This window comes from Pipra filicauda, unplaced genomic scaffold (genome assembly GCF_003945595.2).
Source record: "Pipra filicauda isolate LSUMZ 115617 unplaced genomic scaffold, ASM394559v2 scaffold16_size7369187_pilon, whole genome shotgun sequence".
Taxonomy (NCBI): domain Eukaryota; kingdom Metazoa; phylum Chordata; class Aves; order Passeriformes; family Pipridae; genus Pipra; species Pipra filicauda.
In genome coordinates, this window is record NW_024104207.1 from 5211334 (window position 1) to 5227520 (window position 16187).

The window sequence follows — 16187 nt, forward strand, 5'->3', positions numbered from 1 at the left end:
TTTGCCGGTTTAATTCATTAGCATCCCCTTTTCCCAACATCTGTGGATGCAGTTTCTAGCTTGGTTTCTTTGGAGAGGTGAAATATTGCTTCCTGTGCATGAACAGATGTGCCAGACTTCATATGGTTTGCAGGATATAAGTGTTCTGACATACAGCTGTTCTGGTAGAAATTGATTTTGAAACTGGTTTTGAACATAGAAGCCAATATAGTCACACCTTGTTTCTTTGATTCAGATATTGCTGACAGTCAGCCAAATTACTCATACAACCTTATTACTAAACTGATTGTGTTAAAAGACATTTCAACCTTTCTTGGTGCAGCAGGTCACATTTGTGAGCTGACTGTATGAATCATATATGAAATATGCTGGTCCTTTCCAGGGCAACTCCAAACCTAGCTAGCAGAACATTGATTCTGAGGAATCAGTAGTCTTCAGCTTTGATAATTAATGGCAGCAGAGAACAGTCTCAGAAGAAATCAAAACCATGTACCATTAGTAGATACATGTAAATCACTGTGTTGGAATCTCTTTGGGGTTTGTTTTTGTGTTTATTTGTTTGTTTGGTATTTTTAAAAGAAGCCCCTTGATTCTAGAAATTGGCAAAACAAAACAATTCTACTCTGAGAAGTGATTAGGCAAGAAATTTTTACAGAGAAGATCTAAAACTCATGGTTAAATTAATTGTTTAAAGATGCTTTTACTACTTTTATTCTAGTGAGGTTTGAGGGATATAATATTATTGAAGAGAGCTGGTTCAGCACCATACTGAATCACCTCAGCTGGAAATTAAAACCCTTACTGGTGCTGAGTGAGAATTAATCTAATGAATGTTTTCTTTAGTGTCAAAACTGGTTTAAGAGGTTTTTGCCACACCCTTCGACACCTTCCTAATTATGCCGGTGCAAGTCTTTAAGGGCTGCCTTGTAAGCTTTTATTAGTGAAATGAACTCGGTTTCAAACAAATCTCCTCCTCCTCACTTTCCCTCTTTTTTATTTTCTTTTTTTTCCCCTTTAAACACAGATCATCATCTTAGTTTACAGCACCTCATCCTCCTGCTTCCTCTGATGCACACAAAATCAGTTCCATTAACTCAGCTGAGGAGGTAGCAAAATGTAGCATCCAAATGGATTTCCTCTGCTTAAAAATACCTGTCATAGTGGAAGTTTTCCTCCTCCTTTCTGCCATATAGGGTAGCTTATCTCAGTGTGGCTGAAAAGCTCGGATTTGTTTAGCAAAAATGTATTGGTGAGCTTTTCCACTGTGTGTAACATCCTGCTTCATAAAACCGAGTCTCAAGTATTTTTTCTGTTTCAAGGAAGAGCATAGCAGCAACCAAATTCTTTTACCACATGGATCTACCATCACCTGATATTTCCTTTTTTATCTTGGAAAATAGACCAGTTAGGAAAAAAGATGTTAAACATAGTGGAAAATGTGAAAGGTTTATAAAAATTAAAGTCTAGAAATTATGTAAATATTATCATTGACCATCTTCATCATCATCATGTTCCAGTGAGTCATTCCAGTTATGCTTAGGGTGAATGAAATATTTTTGCATAACTCTAAAATACGTAGGACATGATTAACTTGATTTATTGGGGTATTTTGAGATTATGAGCCAATTTAAAGGGCTGACTTCTCTTCAAGGACACTGACTCAGACCAGCAAAGGGATGAATACACCTGTCATGTTATGCTACCACATTGAGTTTGCGTGTTATGCTTTTGCCATCTGAATGGGTGTGTTGGGGAGGACACTTGATGTGCTGAGTAGAACCCTTTCCACACCCTGAGAATCTCAGTGTTTCTACATAGGGCATGGTGGTGTTGCAACAGGTCACCTGGGGCCAGAGGGAGCAGTGGCTTGACAAAACTTGTAGTAGAAGAGAAAGAGAAGAGCACCTGGCAGAAGGAAACAAGATGACACAAAACCATTAATTGATGGTTTAATTCATGAAAGGAGTGAGCTTTGATGCTGTGGACAGTGGTGCCCATTCAGGGGACCAGCCCATGAGAGCAGGCATGGATAGCTGATGCCCTGGGAGCGTAACAGAGGGGCAAGAGAGAGAGGCAGTGCCGCAGCCTGGGTACACACCTGCCAGGCTTCATCACCATAGCCTGGGAGAGGCTGGCTGAGGGAAGCTTTCCGAGGGCTATGGCACCTCTGTTTGCCTGGTACTTGCCTCACCTGATGTCAGATCCAACATTCGAACGTCCATTCTTCAGGGCAGCCTCCGGGGACTTCTGTGTGGAAGTCTAGGCTGGGTTGTTACAACACAGAATTGCGGCACCTCTGCACTCTGGCACTAAATGCTCAATTCAGGGTCCTGAAAGACCTGTAAGGCAGCCACTGCCTCTTAATATAGTGCGGAACCCATTAATGAGCTACAGGAGGGACTGAACTATGAAGAGACAAAGCAGAGATAATACACAACTGCTTAGATTTGTCAAAGCAGTATCTGAAAAGGATGAAAGGAGAAAACACCGAGTGCCAACAAGTGCCAAGCTAACACAGGATGGAAGAGTAGGGTGAAATGCTCATAGGCAATGCTGGCTTTGACATAGGCTGTTATGAGTTGGACATTGTTGTAAGCTACTGAGAGACTCAGAAAAACAAAGTATGATGGTACATAAAAATGGAGGGAGAAAATATATCTTACCTGGAATAAGTGATCAATTCCATGTATTTATCTACAGAGTGATCTAACAGGAACAATTAGACACAGCTAAGACACAGGAGAAAATAACTAAAAGAGGAACTTGCACAGGAGGATACAACCACTGAAGAGAATAGAAAAGTCATGACTGAGCCTGTTTAGAAAGATATAAGAGCAAAAGACCAACTTGAAGGACAGCACATGGAAAAATTTTTATTGAATGCATAATTGACTTGTATAATTCAGCACCAAGATAAATGTAAAAATATTAAAGTATTTTAAATGATTTCTAAAAATACACTTTTTTAGTATATGACAACATTCAGAATTACATCAGAACAGATAAAGACATTTTGTATATTTATATAAGTGTATAATAGTAGAAATCCTTCAAGTCATAAGAAAATAAATGACTTTTAAGGAAAAAATCCCCATGTATGAACAGAAATAAAACCCAACTGCCAACATCTTGTGGGGTTTTGCTCTTTGTATGATCAGTCAAATATTGTCTGTCTCAAGACATTGAGCTTACATGGGTCATTGATCTTATTTCATTTGGCAAAATCACCTGGTCTTGAATGTGTTCTTTTCTGTGATTCCTTTTTTTGGAAGGATAGATATGAATAGACAATAGAAGAGTTTATTTGTGGGTGATATCCTTTTATCACTGGTGTCACTGTAAGTAACAGTGCTTGGACAGGTTGTCTTAGGGTGTGGCTTTTCAAAGGCCAGTGCTTTTAAATGGGTGATTGTTATTTTGGTATTTGCATTATACAATATGAAAATACAGCATTCGATAAATCTTGTCTGTCTTCATAATCAGTAATAGTTATAAGACATGCTACACAGGCCATTTAATTCTGGTCACCCATAGCAAGTGTCCTTGATGGAATCAAAAAATGTCTTCATAAGTAGTCCCCTTTTGGTGAGCATTCATTTTTCATACCAAAATAATACCTTAGGATAGCAATTGTAAAGCTTCTGATCATGGTGGTTTCCCCTGAGAAGGATGAGTGGACATACACATCTCCCTGAAGAGGGTACAGTACAAAGAACCTACAAACAGGTGCAGGAGCAGAGATGGGAGGCAATAGAACACAAGTGTCTGAAAGCAGATATAGAGTATCTCCTGTCTCAGATCCATAATTTCCTCTCTTTTAAATTATGGCTGTGTTGGTTTGTTTTTTATTTTTTTTGATGACTTTTGTACAGTGATGACTAAGATAATTGGCATTGTTAGGAAAAGTCACATAAAAGCAATTGCATTCTGGGGAAAAATAGGAATCCTTTTCTTCCCCACTTGCCATAGCCTCATAAATTGAAACTGTTTTAGCTCAAGCTTTTCCATATAATCATTCTCAAGTGACTCTGTTTCCTGAGTAGCAGGCAAACACAGATCACTCATCCGTTGTTTTTGGAAGATGTCATCTTACTGCTGCTGGCTAAGAGGAGCATAAACTCTCTCCTCAGTCTAAAACTACCAATGCTCTTTAGCATTATAGTTCCTGTATAGTTAAATGTAGGAACCTGGAACTTGCAGGGGACTTTCTGGATCTGCAAGCTCAATTTCTGCTTGTCATGTATAGCTTTGTGATATTGCGACATCCATAAAGTTACCAAGCTTCGTTGGGCTCTACTTTAACATAGCTGGGTTTTTTTTTCCCTAGTCCTGGAAGTGTATGGCTGCTCCAAAGCTGTTCTCTGAAGCTTAAAAACCTTTTTCTAATTTCTAGACTAAATTTATGCATGTTACATCAAAGCTGTTTGTTTGTGTGGCACTATTATTCTTCTTCATCTAAAGAATTTCTTTTCCTTCGGTAGTACTTGTATGCTGATGCATTAACAGGGAGATAATCTTACTTTTCAACCTACATTCAGTTGTTTCGAGCAAGTCAACCACTTTTGTCTTCCTCTCATAAAATAGTCTCTATTCCTTGATGGTTTCAGTAACCTTTCTCTGCTCTTCTTCCAGTGTGCATTTGTTCTTTAAGCATGGATATACAGAGCCCTCGTGGAATGTCTGCCCAGTCTAGTGCTGCACTGGGCAGACTGGGGAAGTGCAGAGTGAGCCCAGTTCAGAAATCAGAAGCAGCATAATCCTGTATGCACTAGGGTCTGCCTGGACTGCTCAGGACAGCCAGTTGCAGTAGCTCTGGAAAATGCCTTGTTGTACAGCACTAACGTAACCCAAGTGAGCTAGCTGATTTGGGGATGCAGAATTGCGAGGGCCTTTTCTGCACTTCCTTGGTTTGATATCAGTGTAAAGGCTGCCCACACTAGATTTCAAGAGATTTCCTCTTCCTTGCTGCAATGAAAACAAAATACTCTTTTTTTTTTGTTGTTGGCAAACAGAAGAAAGCATTCTTGTTTTATGCTGGATTTACTGTTCTTTTCTGTTCCTGTGATTTACATTTAGAACTAAGCTGTCTGTCAGAGTGTGCTTTGGCAGTGTACCTATTGATACTTCCAGTGTGTAAATGGTGAGGCAAAAATCCAGCCACAGTGGATAGATCCTAGGAGCTTTGCTGTGAAAATGTTTGTTCTGCTTTTAGATATCTTTGGTGGATTATAATGTGTGGAAGAATGGAAGTAGATAGCATGGAATGTTGATTACAGTACTTCTATGTAATTTAATTGATTTTCACAAAAGGTGTTGGAGTGTGTTACTACAAAGTAGATGTAGGAACATTTTTCTGAAGTACATATTATTCTAATTCACAGTGTGGGTAGAAGAAGTTACACCACTTTGTAAAACTAAATGAAAAGGTCAGCAGGAAAACCCAGATAAAATAGAAATTTTCTGGCATAAGCTCCTGCTCCTGACTAGGCATTTCTTCATTCTCCAAAATAAACATTTATACAATGATGTTCACAATTTTGAAATATGAAAATATTTGGTTTTACTTAGTTATGGCTGAGGCTTACGTAGCTAAATGAAGCTTACTGAGGCTTTGTTTGCCTGCTTAAAACAGACCTTTGAACAGCATTTGTCAATAATAGCAGAATTCAGAATTAGCAACAGTGCAGCGCAGCTTATTTTTCTCACTCAATATAGCCATTATCAAATTGATACATGAGCTCCTACCTTTAACTCAACCTATGCCCCCTCTGCTTTGTTTCAGGTTATGGACACACAGTGCCTTTATCTGATGGAGGAAAGGCCTTCTGCATCATCTACTCAGTCATCGGGATCCCATTTACACTGCTGTTCCTGACAGCAGTGGTGCAGCGCATCATAGTATATGTCACCAGGCGGCCTGTACTGTATTTCCACATTCGCTGGGGCTTCTCCAAGCAGGTCGTTGCAATCATCCATGCTATGGTCCTTGGGTTCATCACTGTCTCCTGCTTCTTCTTAATCCCAGCAGCAATATTTTCGGTCCTGGAAGATGACTGGAATTTTTTGGAATCTTTTTATTTTTGTTTCATTTCCCTAAGCACCATTGGCCTCGGTGACTATGTGCCGGGAGAAGGCTACAATCAAAAATTCCGAGAGCTGTATAAAATTGGAATTACATGTAAGTGTCAAACTAACCAGCTAAGTAGAAGGCATTTTAAATTAAAAAAAACCCAAACCAACAACAATCACACTGTTGCCCACAAACTGGGTATAAAAGAACTCTCTAAAGACTCTTCGTGAGTATTAGGGAGCAGCATTCTTTTATTTACGATGTTGGATGCACGAGGAGATGGGATCCTCCAAAAATCATGCATGCCAAGTTACAAAAGCTTCATATCTTTATTTAGCTATCTAATGAATAATTCATGGATTCCACAGATCTGTTCTTCCCATTTCCCAAAACTGTTCCTCGCCTTGACATGCCTCCCATTTTGATTTGGTGGTCCCTTAGGGTGGTCCTTCACAACCCTCTGTTGGTCATTCTGCAGTTTTCCTCACACTGTCCTTTTCTCTTGCTTTTGGCGCATCATCATGCCCTTTAAAACAGTGTCCATGCCTTTTGGAACAGTGTCCAACCAAAAGGGCAGTTTTGACTAGTTTGTTAGCTTTATGTTCCTTTTATCAGTTGTGCTTTACAGAATAAAGACACCCTCTGTCTTTTGAGAAATTCCTGTCTGTTGAGAAACTCCTGACCTTTACATAGCTTAAGCTACACTGATAAGCTACATAGTCATAAGTTGCACAGTTCTATGTGGCTACAAGACTTTCCTTCTCCATCCTGTGGATAGTGAGTGTTCTGTAAGTTGTCGGTTAGCAAACTAGCATTAATTTAGGTAGTTCTGTAAGGAGGAAACTTTTAAGTAAGGTTAGTTTTCTTGGTTAAGGAAAAAAAAAGCTAAAACCAGAATCCCATTAAGCTAACCATAACTACTTACTTTCTTATTAATAGTAGGAAAAAAAAGCTCACATTACTGTTACGTGAATGGTTTAAGAGCATCTTGGGCTAAGATTTCAGTGCATCATAGAGCCAAGAAGATGATCCGTGTAACTAAAGGTCATCTCATAAGGTGATATGACAGGTGGACAGAAATGAATCAAGGAGCAGTGGGAAATGAGGCAGAATAACAAAGTTTTTGACTTCAGTTGTAACACAAGGTAGTTGAAGATGGCCAGCTGTCAAAGACAGACAAGTAAACTGAGATGATAGCAAAGTGAGACCATAAATGTTAAATTTAAATTGTTTCATTATGTTTGACACAGAAGAGGTCGCAGTGATCAATGATTCTAAGAAAGTGAAGCTAAGGAAATTATCTTTATGTAGGTATTCTGAGTAAATGTGTGCTGATGGCAATATTTTCCAGTGACAGTGTTTTGAAGCATTCCATTTCAGAAACAGCTTCAGTCTGAGCAGTCCTTGGATCATCAGACGCACCAGTTAAAAAATCTGAACAGCCAAACCAAACCTTTCCTGTCAGGTCCGTTTCTTAGGCCAGTATGCATTTGACTGTGCTTCTGTGCCTGATCCAGCAATGGTAATGCAGGCAAAGTGTCTGTTGACTTGTTCTTTTTGCTTTATACAAAGAAAGATTGGACCTTGAATTTTCATTCCTTGAAGCAGGGCCTTGAACTAGCCAACAGAACACTTTATTTTATTCTCCTGCCAGGCCTGTTGGCATTGCAGGAGATTTTTCCTTTACCCATTGTATTTATCTTACGAGTGGTAGTTTCTAATTATTAACTTGCTGATCTGCAGGGTTGATTTGGGGGTGCTAGTTGATGAAGTGAATGGAAAGTCACACATAGCAAAGGCCTTGTTACAGTCCAAGCTATTCTGAAAATTCAAAATCGGTAGAAAACATTATGGCTCAGATTATCCTTTTACAAACTTTAAAACAATTAGGAAATAAATTGCAGGAAATACTAAAAGGAAAAAGTAGTTTTTAGGCAAAGTGATGACCTTAGAATATTTAATTTCAATAGGTTCTGAGGTTGTACCTTTTAAATTATTCTTCTTCCTCTCATATGAGCAATTCAAGGAACCAAATAAAATGTTTTCTCTTGCTGAACTTCAATTTTCTTCAAGGTGTTTTGGAGTTCTACATCAGAAAATGCTTAGTAGTACTATAGGCTTTTCAAGAATTTTTAAGAGAACACCAGTCCTTTCTAAATAACTGGCAATCAACTGGACTGAGTTTCAGAGATAATTACAAATTTTCAGTGTAGATTTATAGATGCCTTTTAATTGGCATAGCTTTGTCACTTCTTCCTTGTGTTAATGCATAGTTAAAGCTTAAAAACAATTCATAAATTTTAGCTGTAGTGCTGATTTAGGTCAGTATTTGGTATTGCAGTATTGATTTAATAGTACTCCTGGAAGGAAAAGGAGAGTGTTATTGCCAGTAAATAATCTGTAACTACAGGTGAAATATTTATAGAGCAGTGACCATATGTAGATTATAATCATTAGTCTGTGCTGATCTTTCAGCACATTTAATGTTCAGCCTTTGGATGAACATGTTATATGAATAGTTATACACTTAGCTTCTGCTTGATTTACTTCATTGACATGATAAAATAATCAAGTAGTCATGCTCCTCATTAAATGTAATGATTAATAATAGGTATCTAATGAAATACTGAGATTAATAAATGCTCATTATAACAGCTTCCTTTAAATTTTAGACACATATGTTTGGAGAGGAAAGAAAAAATAGAGCACTGTGTTCTGCTTTTCATAGGAAGTTCCATTTCCAAATGTCTCAGTTATCAGAGCTGACTGTTACCTTTCAGAATCAGAGTCAGTCAGTACATGGCTAAAGTCATCAGTAATATAATTTAAGTAACACTTCCAAGTTTTGGGTAGTTTATATATGTTAGAAAAACATTCAAATAACCTTCAAGGTGTCATCAAATATAGCAACTTTGTCAGGTTTTTAAAATTCCAGGAGCAATTTTACAGTAATTTTTCATTTTGATTTTATTGGGTTTGTACACATTTCTAGTTGTTTGGTTTTTCCAGTCATTTCAGGGTGTTGGATATCTTGTAATTTTAAAGGAAAATAGTTAAAAACTTTTCATGCAATACAAGTGATTTGTCCTGCTAAACAGGTACAAATTACCATAATTACCTGCTGTCTTTTTACCAACAAATTACTGTAATTAGCTGCTGTATTTTTACTTCTACTTGTAATATATAGGAATATTGAGGGAAAAATTTCTTTTTGATCTTTTGATCAAAATGTTTTGTAGGGGACTTAATCATGAAGGTCATAAGTGGGGGAGTGTGCATGTTGTAAATTTTTATATTCTGTTTCATTTAATAGCTTTACACATTTTTCTTCTGTACAATTGTAACAGAACTGAAGCCACTAGCATTGCTTTTTCAGATTATGTGTGATCTTGTTCCTTGTGGAATGAAAAAAGAAAAAAAAAAAGATGTGACAGTCCAAAGCTCTGAAACTGTGTCATAAAGAAAATTAACATACTAGTCAGAGATGATAGGGGTGAGAAAAGTTACAGGATTAAAACTGTTCCAGCCCCAACTTAGTTTGCTAATAATTAAACCACTTTTTTTTTTTTTTTTTTTGTACTCAGGTTATCTGTTGATGGGCCTAATTGCAATGTTGGTGGTTCTTGAGACTTTCTGTGAACTCCATGAGCTCAAAAAGTTTAGAAAGTTGTTTTATGTGAAGAAGGACAAGGAAGAGGACCAAGTGCATATAATGGAACATGACCAGCTCTCCTTCTCTTCCATCTCAGACCAAGCAGCCTCCATGAAGGACGATCAGAAAGCAAACGAGCCTTTCGTGAATTCCCAGTCCCCAACTTCCAATGACAGCTCTCTAAACAATTAATACAGGAGTATATCCATACCATTGTTTTGGTGCATTTATGCTACTTACCATAAGAAATAGAAAACCCCTTTTTTTTCTGAAAATATAAAAGCTGGAAGACTGTGCTATTTTAACAAGGATTTATCACTTCTGGCTAGAAAAGACTTTTGAGGAAAATGTGGGAGCTACCCTGGGAAAAAGCAAAAAATGTAGGATGTGGCTGGGAACATTAGGCCATTTTGCCAGAGGAATAAGGAATTGGTTGTATCACTTTCAGAGATGCCAGAGAGAAAGGCTTGCACAAGCTGAACATCTTTAGGAAAGTAGGCCTTCACTGACATCCAACTCATTGAGTTGCATGCCTCATTTTCCAGCTAGGTGACAGCAATATTGAAATATGCACTTTTGATTGTCAGAAGTGTAGTCACAATAGCTAGCATCCTAATCTGGAAAACATTTTCAGAGCAATATCTATAGATCTGCTGAAGGGGGGAATATCTAGATCATCCCTCTATTATTACCCAGTAACTTACAGGTGCAAATAATAATTCTAGGAATGAAAAACCAAGACTGTGGTCCCTCCTTTGCCCATACCATTTGCATTTAAATTTCCTACTTCCTTGAAAGGTCATTTGATCACCAAAAGAGAGTGTGCCTTCAGTCTTCCATGCTATTTGTTTTCTTTTCTGAGGGATAGCAAAAGGAATTCAAAAGTTCTGGGTGAGATGGACTTGTAGGCAAGGAAGGCGGCTGCAATTCAGGCCTCTGAAATGATCAGGAGTGAGTTTTGAGTTACATGGAATGGAATGGAAAAGAGCATATGCCATGGCTGGCATACTCATGTGCTTATGGCATTCTCCTAGTGGATGGTTGAAATCTGTTGAGCAGAAGAAGGGCTCGGTGATGTTTTTTCCACCATACAACCCAGTGTGTGCTCTCTATTGGTAGTGTGGAGGAACAGAAATAGGATCACCTTTGAACATAACTCCTATTTCTTCTTTTGTTTTTCTAACTAGTACTCCGACCACTTTGGAGGAGAAGGGAATGTTTCAGGGCAAAACAATTTTTCAGTTTTTCATATGGCAAGAAAAAAAGAAAAATTTGGTTCAGATGGAACCGATGGAACCGAAATTTTTTCCCCTTGGGAAAAGTCCGTAAAAAGTCAAGATCCTGCTCAACTTCTGAAGCTGGAACCTCTTTGGCTGTAACGAGAGAGGTGTTTTGGTCCAGCTACCAGTCACTGTGCTGAATGCAGGGATCTCAGCATGAATTTCAGTGAGCATGAGATGAGACTTATGGGTTGTAGTACTTTCTCTTCTGGCCTTAAAAATCTTACGATATGGGAATCTTGATAATGCTTTGCAATGAACAAAAGATCTGGAGGACAAATAGCCATATTAGGACAGCCTCCCACATAGAAACAGTGTAGAGGAGAACCTTTTTCCTGCAGTGCAAGCATGCCAGATTGCCTGTAATTTGGCTTTTAGTGTTTAGAGCTGAATAATATTTTACTGTAAAAGAAAAAAATGCAGTGTGTCTAGATTTAGCGCACATGGGAAAAATACTTGAAAGTAAATAACCCAAAATATACTGTGTTTGAGCTTAATTATAGATAGCATCAAACAGATTTTTATATCTTTACTGGAAAAACTTACTTTAAGGTTAAATCAGCTGAAAGTCTTCAATTAAGATTTATATTTATAGAAAATCGAAGCTAAAGGTTTTGGTTGTTTTGAGTTTTATAGATTAGGTGAGAGCATATTGTGTTTGCATGTTCCCAGGAAAGTGGCTATTTTTATACTGCTTAAGTTAACACAGTTCTATTTATAATGAATGTTAAACAATATATATGTACATATATACATAAATATATTTATATACTGTACATATATCATAAATCACCAGAGTTTAACACACTTAGGAATGGCATATTTTTTCCCTAGTCTTCTCTTTATACAGTCAATATTTGAAAACTATGGCAGTAAAATGACACTGACATAAAATTGAGAGTACTGTACTACAAGAAACATTTATACTGGGTTTTTTTTCAGTGGACTCTTATTCATTGTTTTCAGTACCTTAAAATTCAAGATTTCTTTCGATTTCCGTGTAACGTTAAGTTCTAACAGATGTTAAATGATATATAAAGTTAATTTCGCGGCGTGTACACAATTGCAAAATGTAGACACGTGAAAAGAAAGCACAAAATTCAAAGCAGAAGCGATAAACTAAGCAGTATACTGTGATGCAGGTGAGTATTTGTTCTTTTAAATAAAGTCTGGCTTTTGCCTGCCTGCACAATAAAGTGGGAGTATTTTCTTTAGTGGTGTGTGTGCGTGCACATACGTTGCAGAAATCCTGTCTGCATTTGTACATCCTTTAGTTAACTTTCCTCATCTTAAGAAGGGACTATTAATTTCAGAGAGTGTTACGTTAACCTTGATATTGATTGTGGCTTAGCGATGTGCTGGTTATTACTATTAAAAAAAAGCAATTCGAGGTGTGTTTGTTTTTGTTTTGGATGCTGATTGAATATAGCAAATAAAAAATAGTGACATAGCATTTATCATGTCCTTATGAGCTAACTGCTCCAATATTTAAGGAAATCTGAAAAACTGTCATTGCAGGTTATCAGTACCACTGATGAAAATAATGGCCTTCGTTTCCTGCAGCTTTACATCTTCGGGTGAAACCAACACATAAGATCAGAAGAGTTAAAACTGGAATCCAAATCAGAAGGAGAAAGATTATCATGCAAGATAATGTAGTATAAAGTGCACCTCTTTCCTCAAGGCAAACTGTGACGTGGATGCATGTAAACCCAAACAGAGAGCATGGGTCATAAAGCAATGGTCCTGAAACAAAAGTTGCAAGAGAGTTAGAAATGCAAGAAAATTACGTGTACATATAAAAGAATTGCCTGAGTCCTATCCTCACTCTCCTGTCTTCAGTTGATCCATATTTACCATTAATAGCTTATTTACCATTAATTGCTTTATTCCTGTACTATAATTGACATTTGCCATATTCTCTTTGTCTTTCAGTTATTAAATATAAACATGTTTTATTGTTCTTTCAAGGGAAAGAACTGGCAGACCATTCATTGTGTTAGAGGAAAGAAAATGGAAAAACTCGCTTGATTTTTGATTTTGGAGTTGAGTGACAGCTATGTTGTCCCTTAGAGAGCATCTCCTCTTCCCTAAGAATTTCTTCCATGGTTCACCAGTGGCACCTCGTGTGGGTGCTGAAGACTTGCTGGAGATTGAAATGAGTTATTTTCCAAGTAGGTAACTTCAGAGACTGGAGTTGTTTGCAGCTTTAGTGCCAGCATTACTAAAGTTATCTAGTTGGGTGCTTATGTCAGAGTGATTTCTTAAGACTGGATTACATTAAGAATTTACTTTCAGAAGTTCTGGATTACATTAAATGTTTGTCTAGCACAGTATTTTGTCTCTGGCAATGTCTGGGAGCCAACATGTGAACTTGCGTAAGGAGAAGACGGGCGTGTAGCAACAGTTCCCGAGTATTGTCCTGCTCCCAGCAATGTGCAGTTCTGGATCTATCTATGGCAGTATCTAGGAGGCATGGACAGGCAACGTAGGTATGATGTGTAAGAGACATGCTGCACTGATGTGCGTGCTCTCCGCGTTGGTCAGTAAGAGGCTGTTCTGCACAGAACCAAATGGAGATTTACCTGTTATTTCCCACAAGGCAGTTTCAAGTTAAGTGCTTTGCGGTAAGCAGGTGTCTGCATGGGATGGGCCCTTGAAAAAGGGACAAAAGGCAGTGGAAGACTTTTTGCACGCTGTAACTTGGACAGTGCTGTCCTCCAGGTAGATAGGAACTTGCACAGAACTTGTTTGCTAATGCCAAATCTTGCATCTCCGCATTACAATTAGTTTTGTAAATAGTAGTCAGAAATGTACCAAGATGAACCGTAAGTTGCTAAAAATACTATTGCCCTTATGTTAGTCCATTATTGTTCATTCTTCTAGATATATAACAGGAAGCAGTGTTATTCCAGATGTGCACCAGTACAAAAGAATGGGGCTTTTCTTCTTTGCAGGAGTATCTGTCATTGTTGTAGCATGTATCAAAAAGCTTATAGATAGCAAAAAAAAAAAAGTATCTTCATGTTGCTTGTTTCAAACAGAAACTGTAATTTTTGAAATCCTGGAGACTAGTTCTGCAAAGTCGCATGCTTGCTTAATACATATTAGGTACGTAATCTGTGTCATTTTTAATGACTACAGTGTTAGTTTCATCCCATCCTAAGTTACCATTCTACATGCTTTTTATCACAGATTTCTTATCACAATTACCTTCAAAGGTCATCATGTTGCCGCTGATTATGAGGGCTGTGATGCAGTTATTTTGCTGGTGATGATGCAGGTTTGTCAGAACAATTGCCTTACCTGATAAGGATAGGACCTCACGTGTGTCAGATGGGGCCAAATGACGTTGTGGCTGGGAGCAGGTGCATTGGCTGACAGCCAGTGTCAGGAAAAAATCATCCTGGCAAACTGCTAAGTGACCACACAGTTTCACCAGGCTTCACTGCCTGTCACTAGGAGTTAGAGAAAGGAAGAGCAAGGACATTGCCAAAAGTCATCTAAAATGGAGTTTAATGGAAGTAGCTTTTTCATCTTTTGTCTATAGTCTGCAGCTCTCTGTTACTTCAGTTGCACCATATATCGTGTGAATCAGGAAATTGGTGTGGCATTTCCCCACTGTAGATAGTCCCTGAGCTCCTGCAAGCTCCTAACAGGCTCCTGCTTGTTATTATAAGTTTTCCTGTATCAAGTTTACTGAGTGTTCAGACCCATGAGCAAGAGTGTAGGTCAGTGTCACAGGGGTAAATGTGGCTCAAGACCCTGGCCCTGGGTCTGCCTTCCTTTTTAATTTCCAGGCTGAATGGAAAGAGAAGAGTGAACTCTCTGCCTTAAAAAGTGAGAAACATACTCTTCTGTGAGGCTCAAAGCTCCCAGAATTCATTTGGTGCGAATCCCAGAGGTCTTGCAGTCTTGTGTGTACTGTATGTATATGCAAGTATCTAGAGTAGCACATAGAGCTGTGACTTCTTTTCTCTGTGCCTAATTTTTTGAGACTGGTGGACCCTTTCAACCTTCTAAGTTTATCTTCCCCGCAATATTCTCTGACTGTCCTTAAGCACTCTCTCATACCTAGCCGGGCCATTTCATTAGGCAGCAAGGTGGGATTAAGAGAGTAGAAGGAACTTTACCATCTACCCTAAGGACTGATGATGGGACTAGGTGAGGGGACAGGCAGTCCCTGGGAAAGCCCCATTCCTGCCCATTAACTTTAGCTGCAGCCACCACTAAGAATACCACTTTATTTCTAAAACCAATTCCAATGTCTGGTATATAAGGACTGTATGATTCACTTGTCTGCATTCTCTACGTCAGCCAAGGTTCATGCTGCTAGTAATGTAATGACTATAAAAACTAATAGCTCATCTAGAAGAATTAAATGGTTTTATTTTTCTTTTTAAGTGCACTGCTGCTGGGCTTATAAGCATTAGTCTGATTTTATTCTGGCCTGCAATGCCATTTTATTCTGCAACTGTAAAGCTTCCATCTCAGGCACACATGAGCAAAAATTAATTGGAATGCTTGCATAAACAGAAGATGGCAAACTGTAGTATCAGTTTAGATAGGAATTAGCAAATCCTAATTCTGCACTCCTGGGCTGGGTTCCTGATTATGGGCAAAGATCTGATAAATTTGTGTAGTGATTGCAAGCTGTGATTTGAGGAATGCTTTCTGAACAGAGATGCAAAAAATATTGATGCTGGTAACAAAGTATATCACCACCTTTAGGACAAAGTCCCGCAAATGTTTTAATGGGCTACTTTTGCAGATTAATGCTATTTGCATGGGGCAGTAAGTCCTTGTTTGAAATTTAGTATGCAAAAATTAAAACCCACACTTCATTTAACTCAAATTCCTGCTGCACATTCAACGAAGAGAAAAATAAGTATGAAAGACTGATTGATCAGACCCCTCATTCCCGGGAGCTCGACCTGGTACTGCTGACCCCTGATGAGAGCTGAGAATACTCCGTGGCTTTCCTGACCCATATGGAGCGTGAAGGCAGGCAGTCTTTGCCCCAGGAAGGCTTGCAAGCAACATCCCCACCTCTAGAAGATGGAGTGATGAGGGGAGAGCAGCCTTAATGGGACACAAGAAGGTAGACCACAGCTGCTCTGAGACCAAAGGTAAACAGCAAAAATGTTTACCCCTCCAGTGAAGGGGGTACATGGTGAATACTTGG

At 38.4% G+C, this 16187-nt stretch overlaps 1 protein-coding gene across 1 annotated transcript in view; it reads left to right on the forward strand.

Moving 5' to 3' along the window:
• KCNK1 (potassium two pore domain channel subfamily K member 1) overlaps window positions 1-12392 on the forward strand; it is a 32442-nt gene extending 20050 nt beyond the window's left edge. The window contains exons 2-3 of the mRNA XM_027750545.2: window positions 5783-6178; window positions 9655-12392. Coding sequence (XP_027606346.1) covers window positions 5783-6178; window positions 9655-9914 — 656 coding nt within the window. The 3' untranslated portion in view covers window positions 9915-12392. The remainder of the gene's footprint in view (window positions 1-5782; window positions 6179-9654) is intronic.
• Window positions 12393-16187: the final 3795 nt, after the last annotated feature.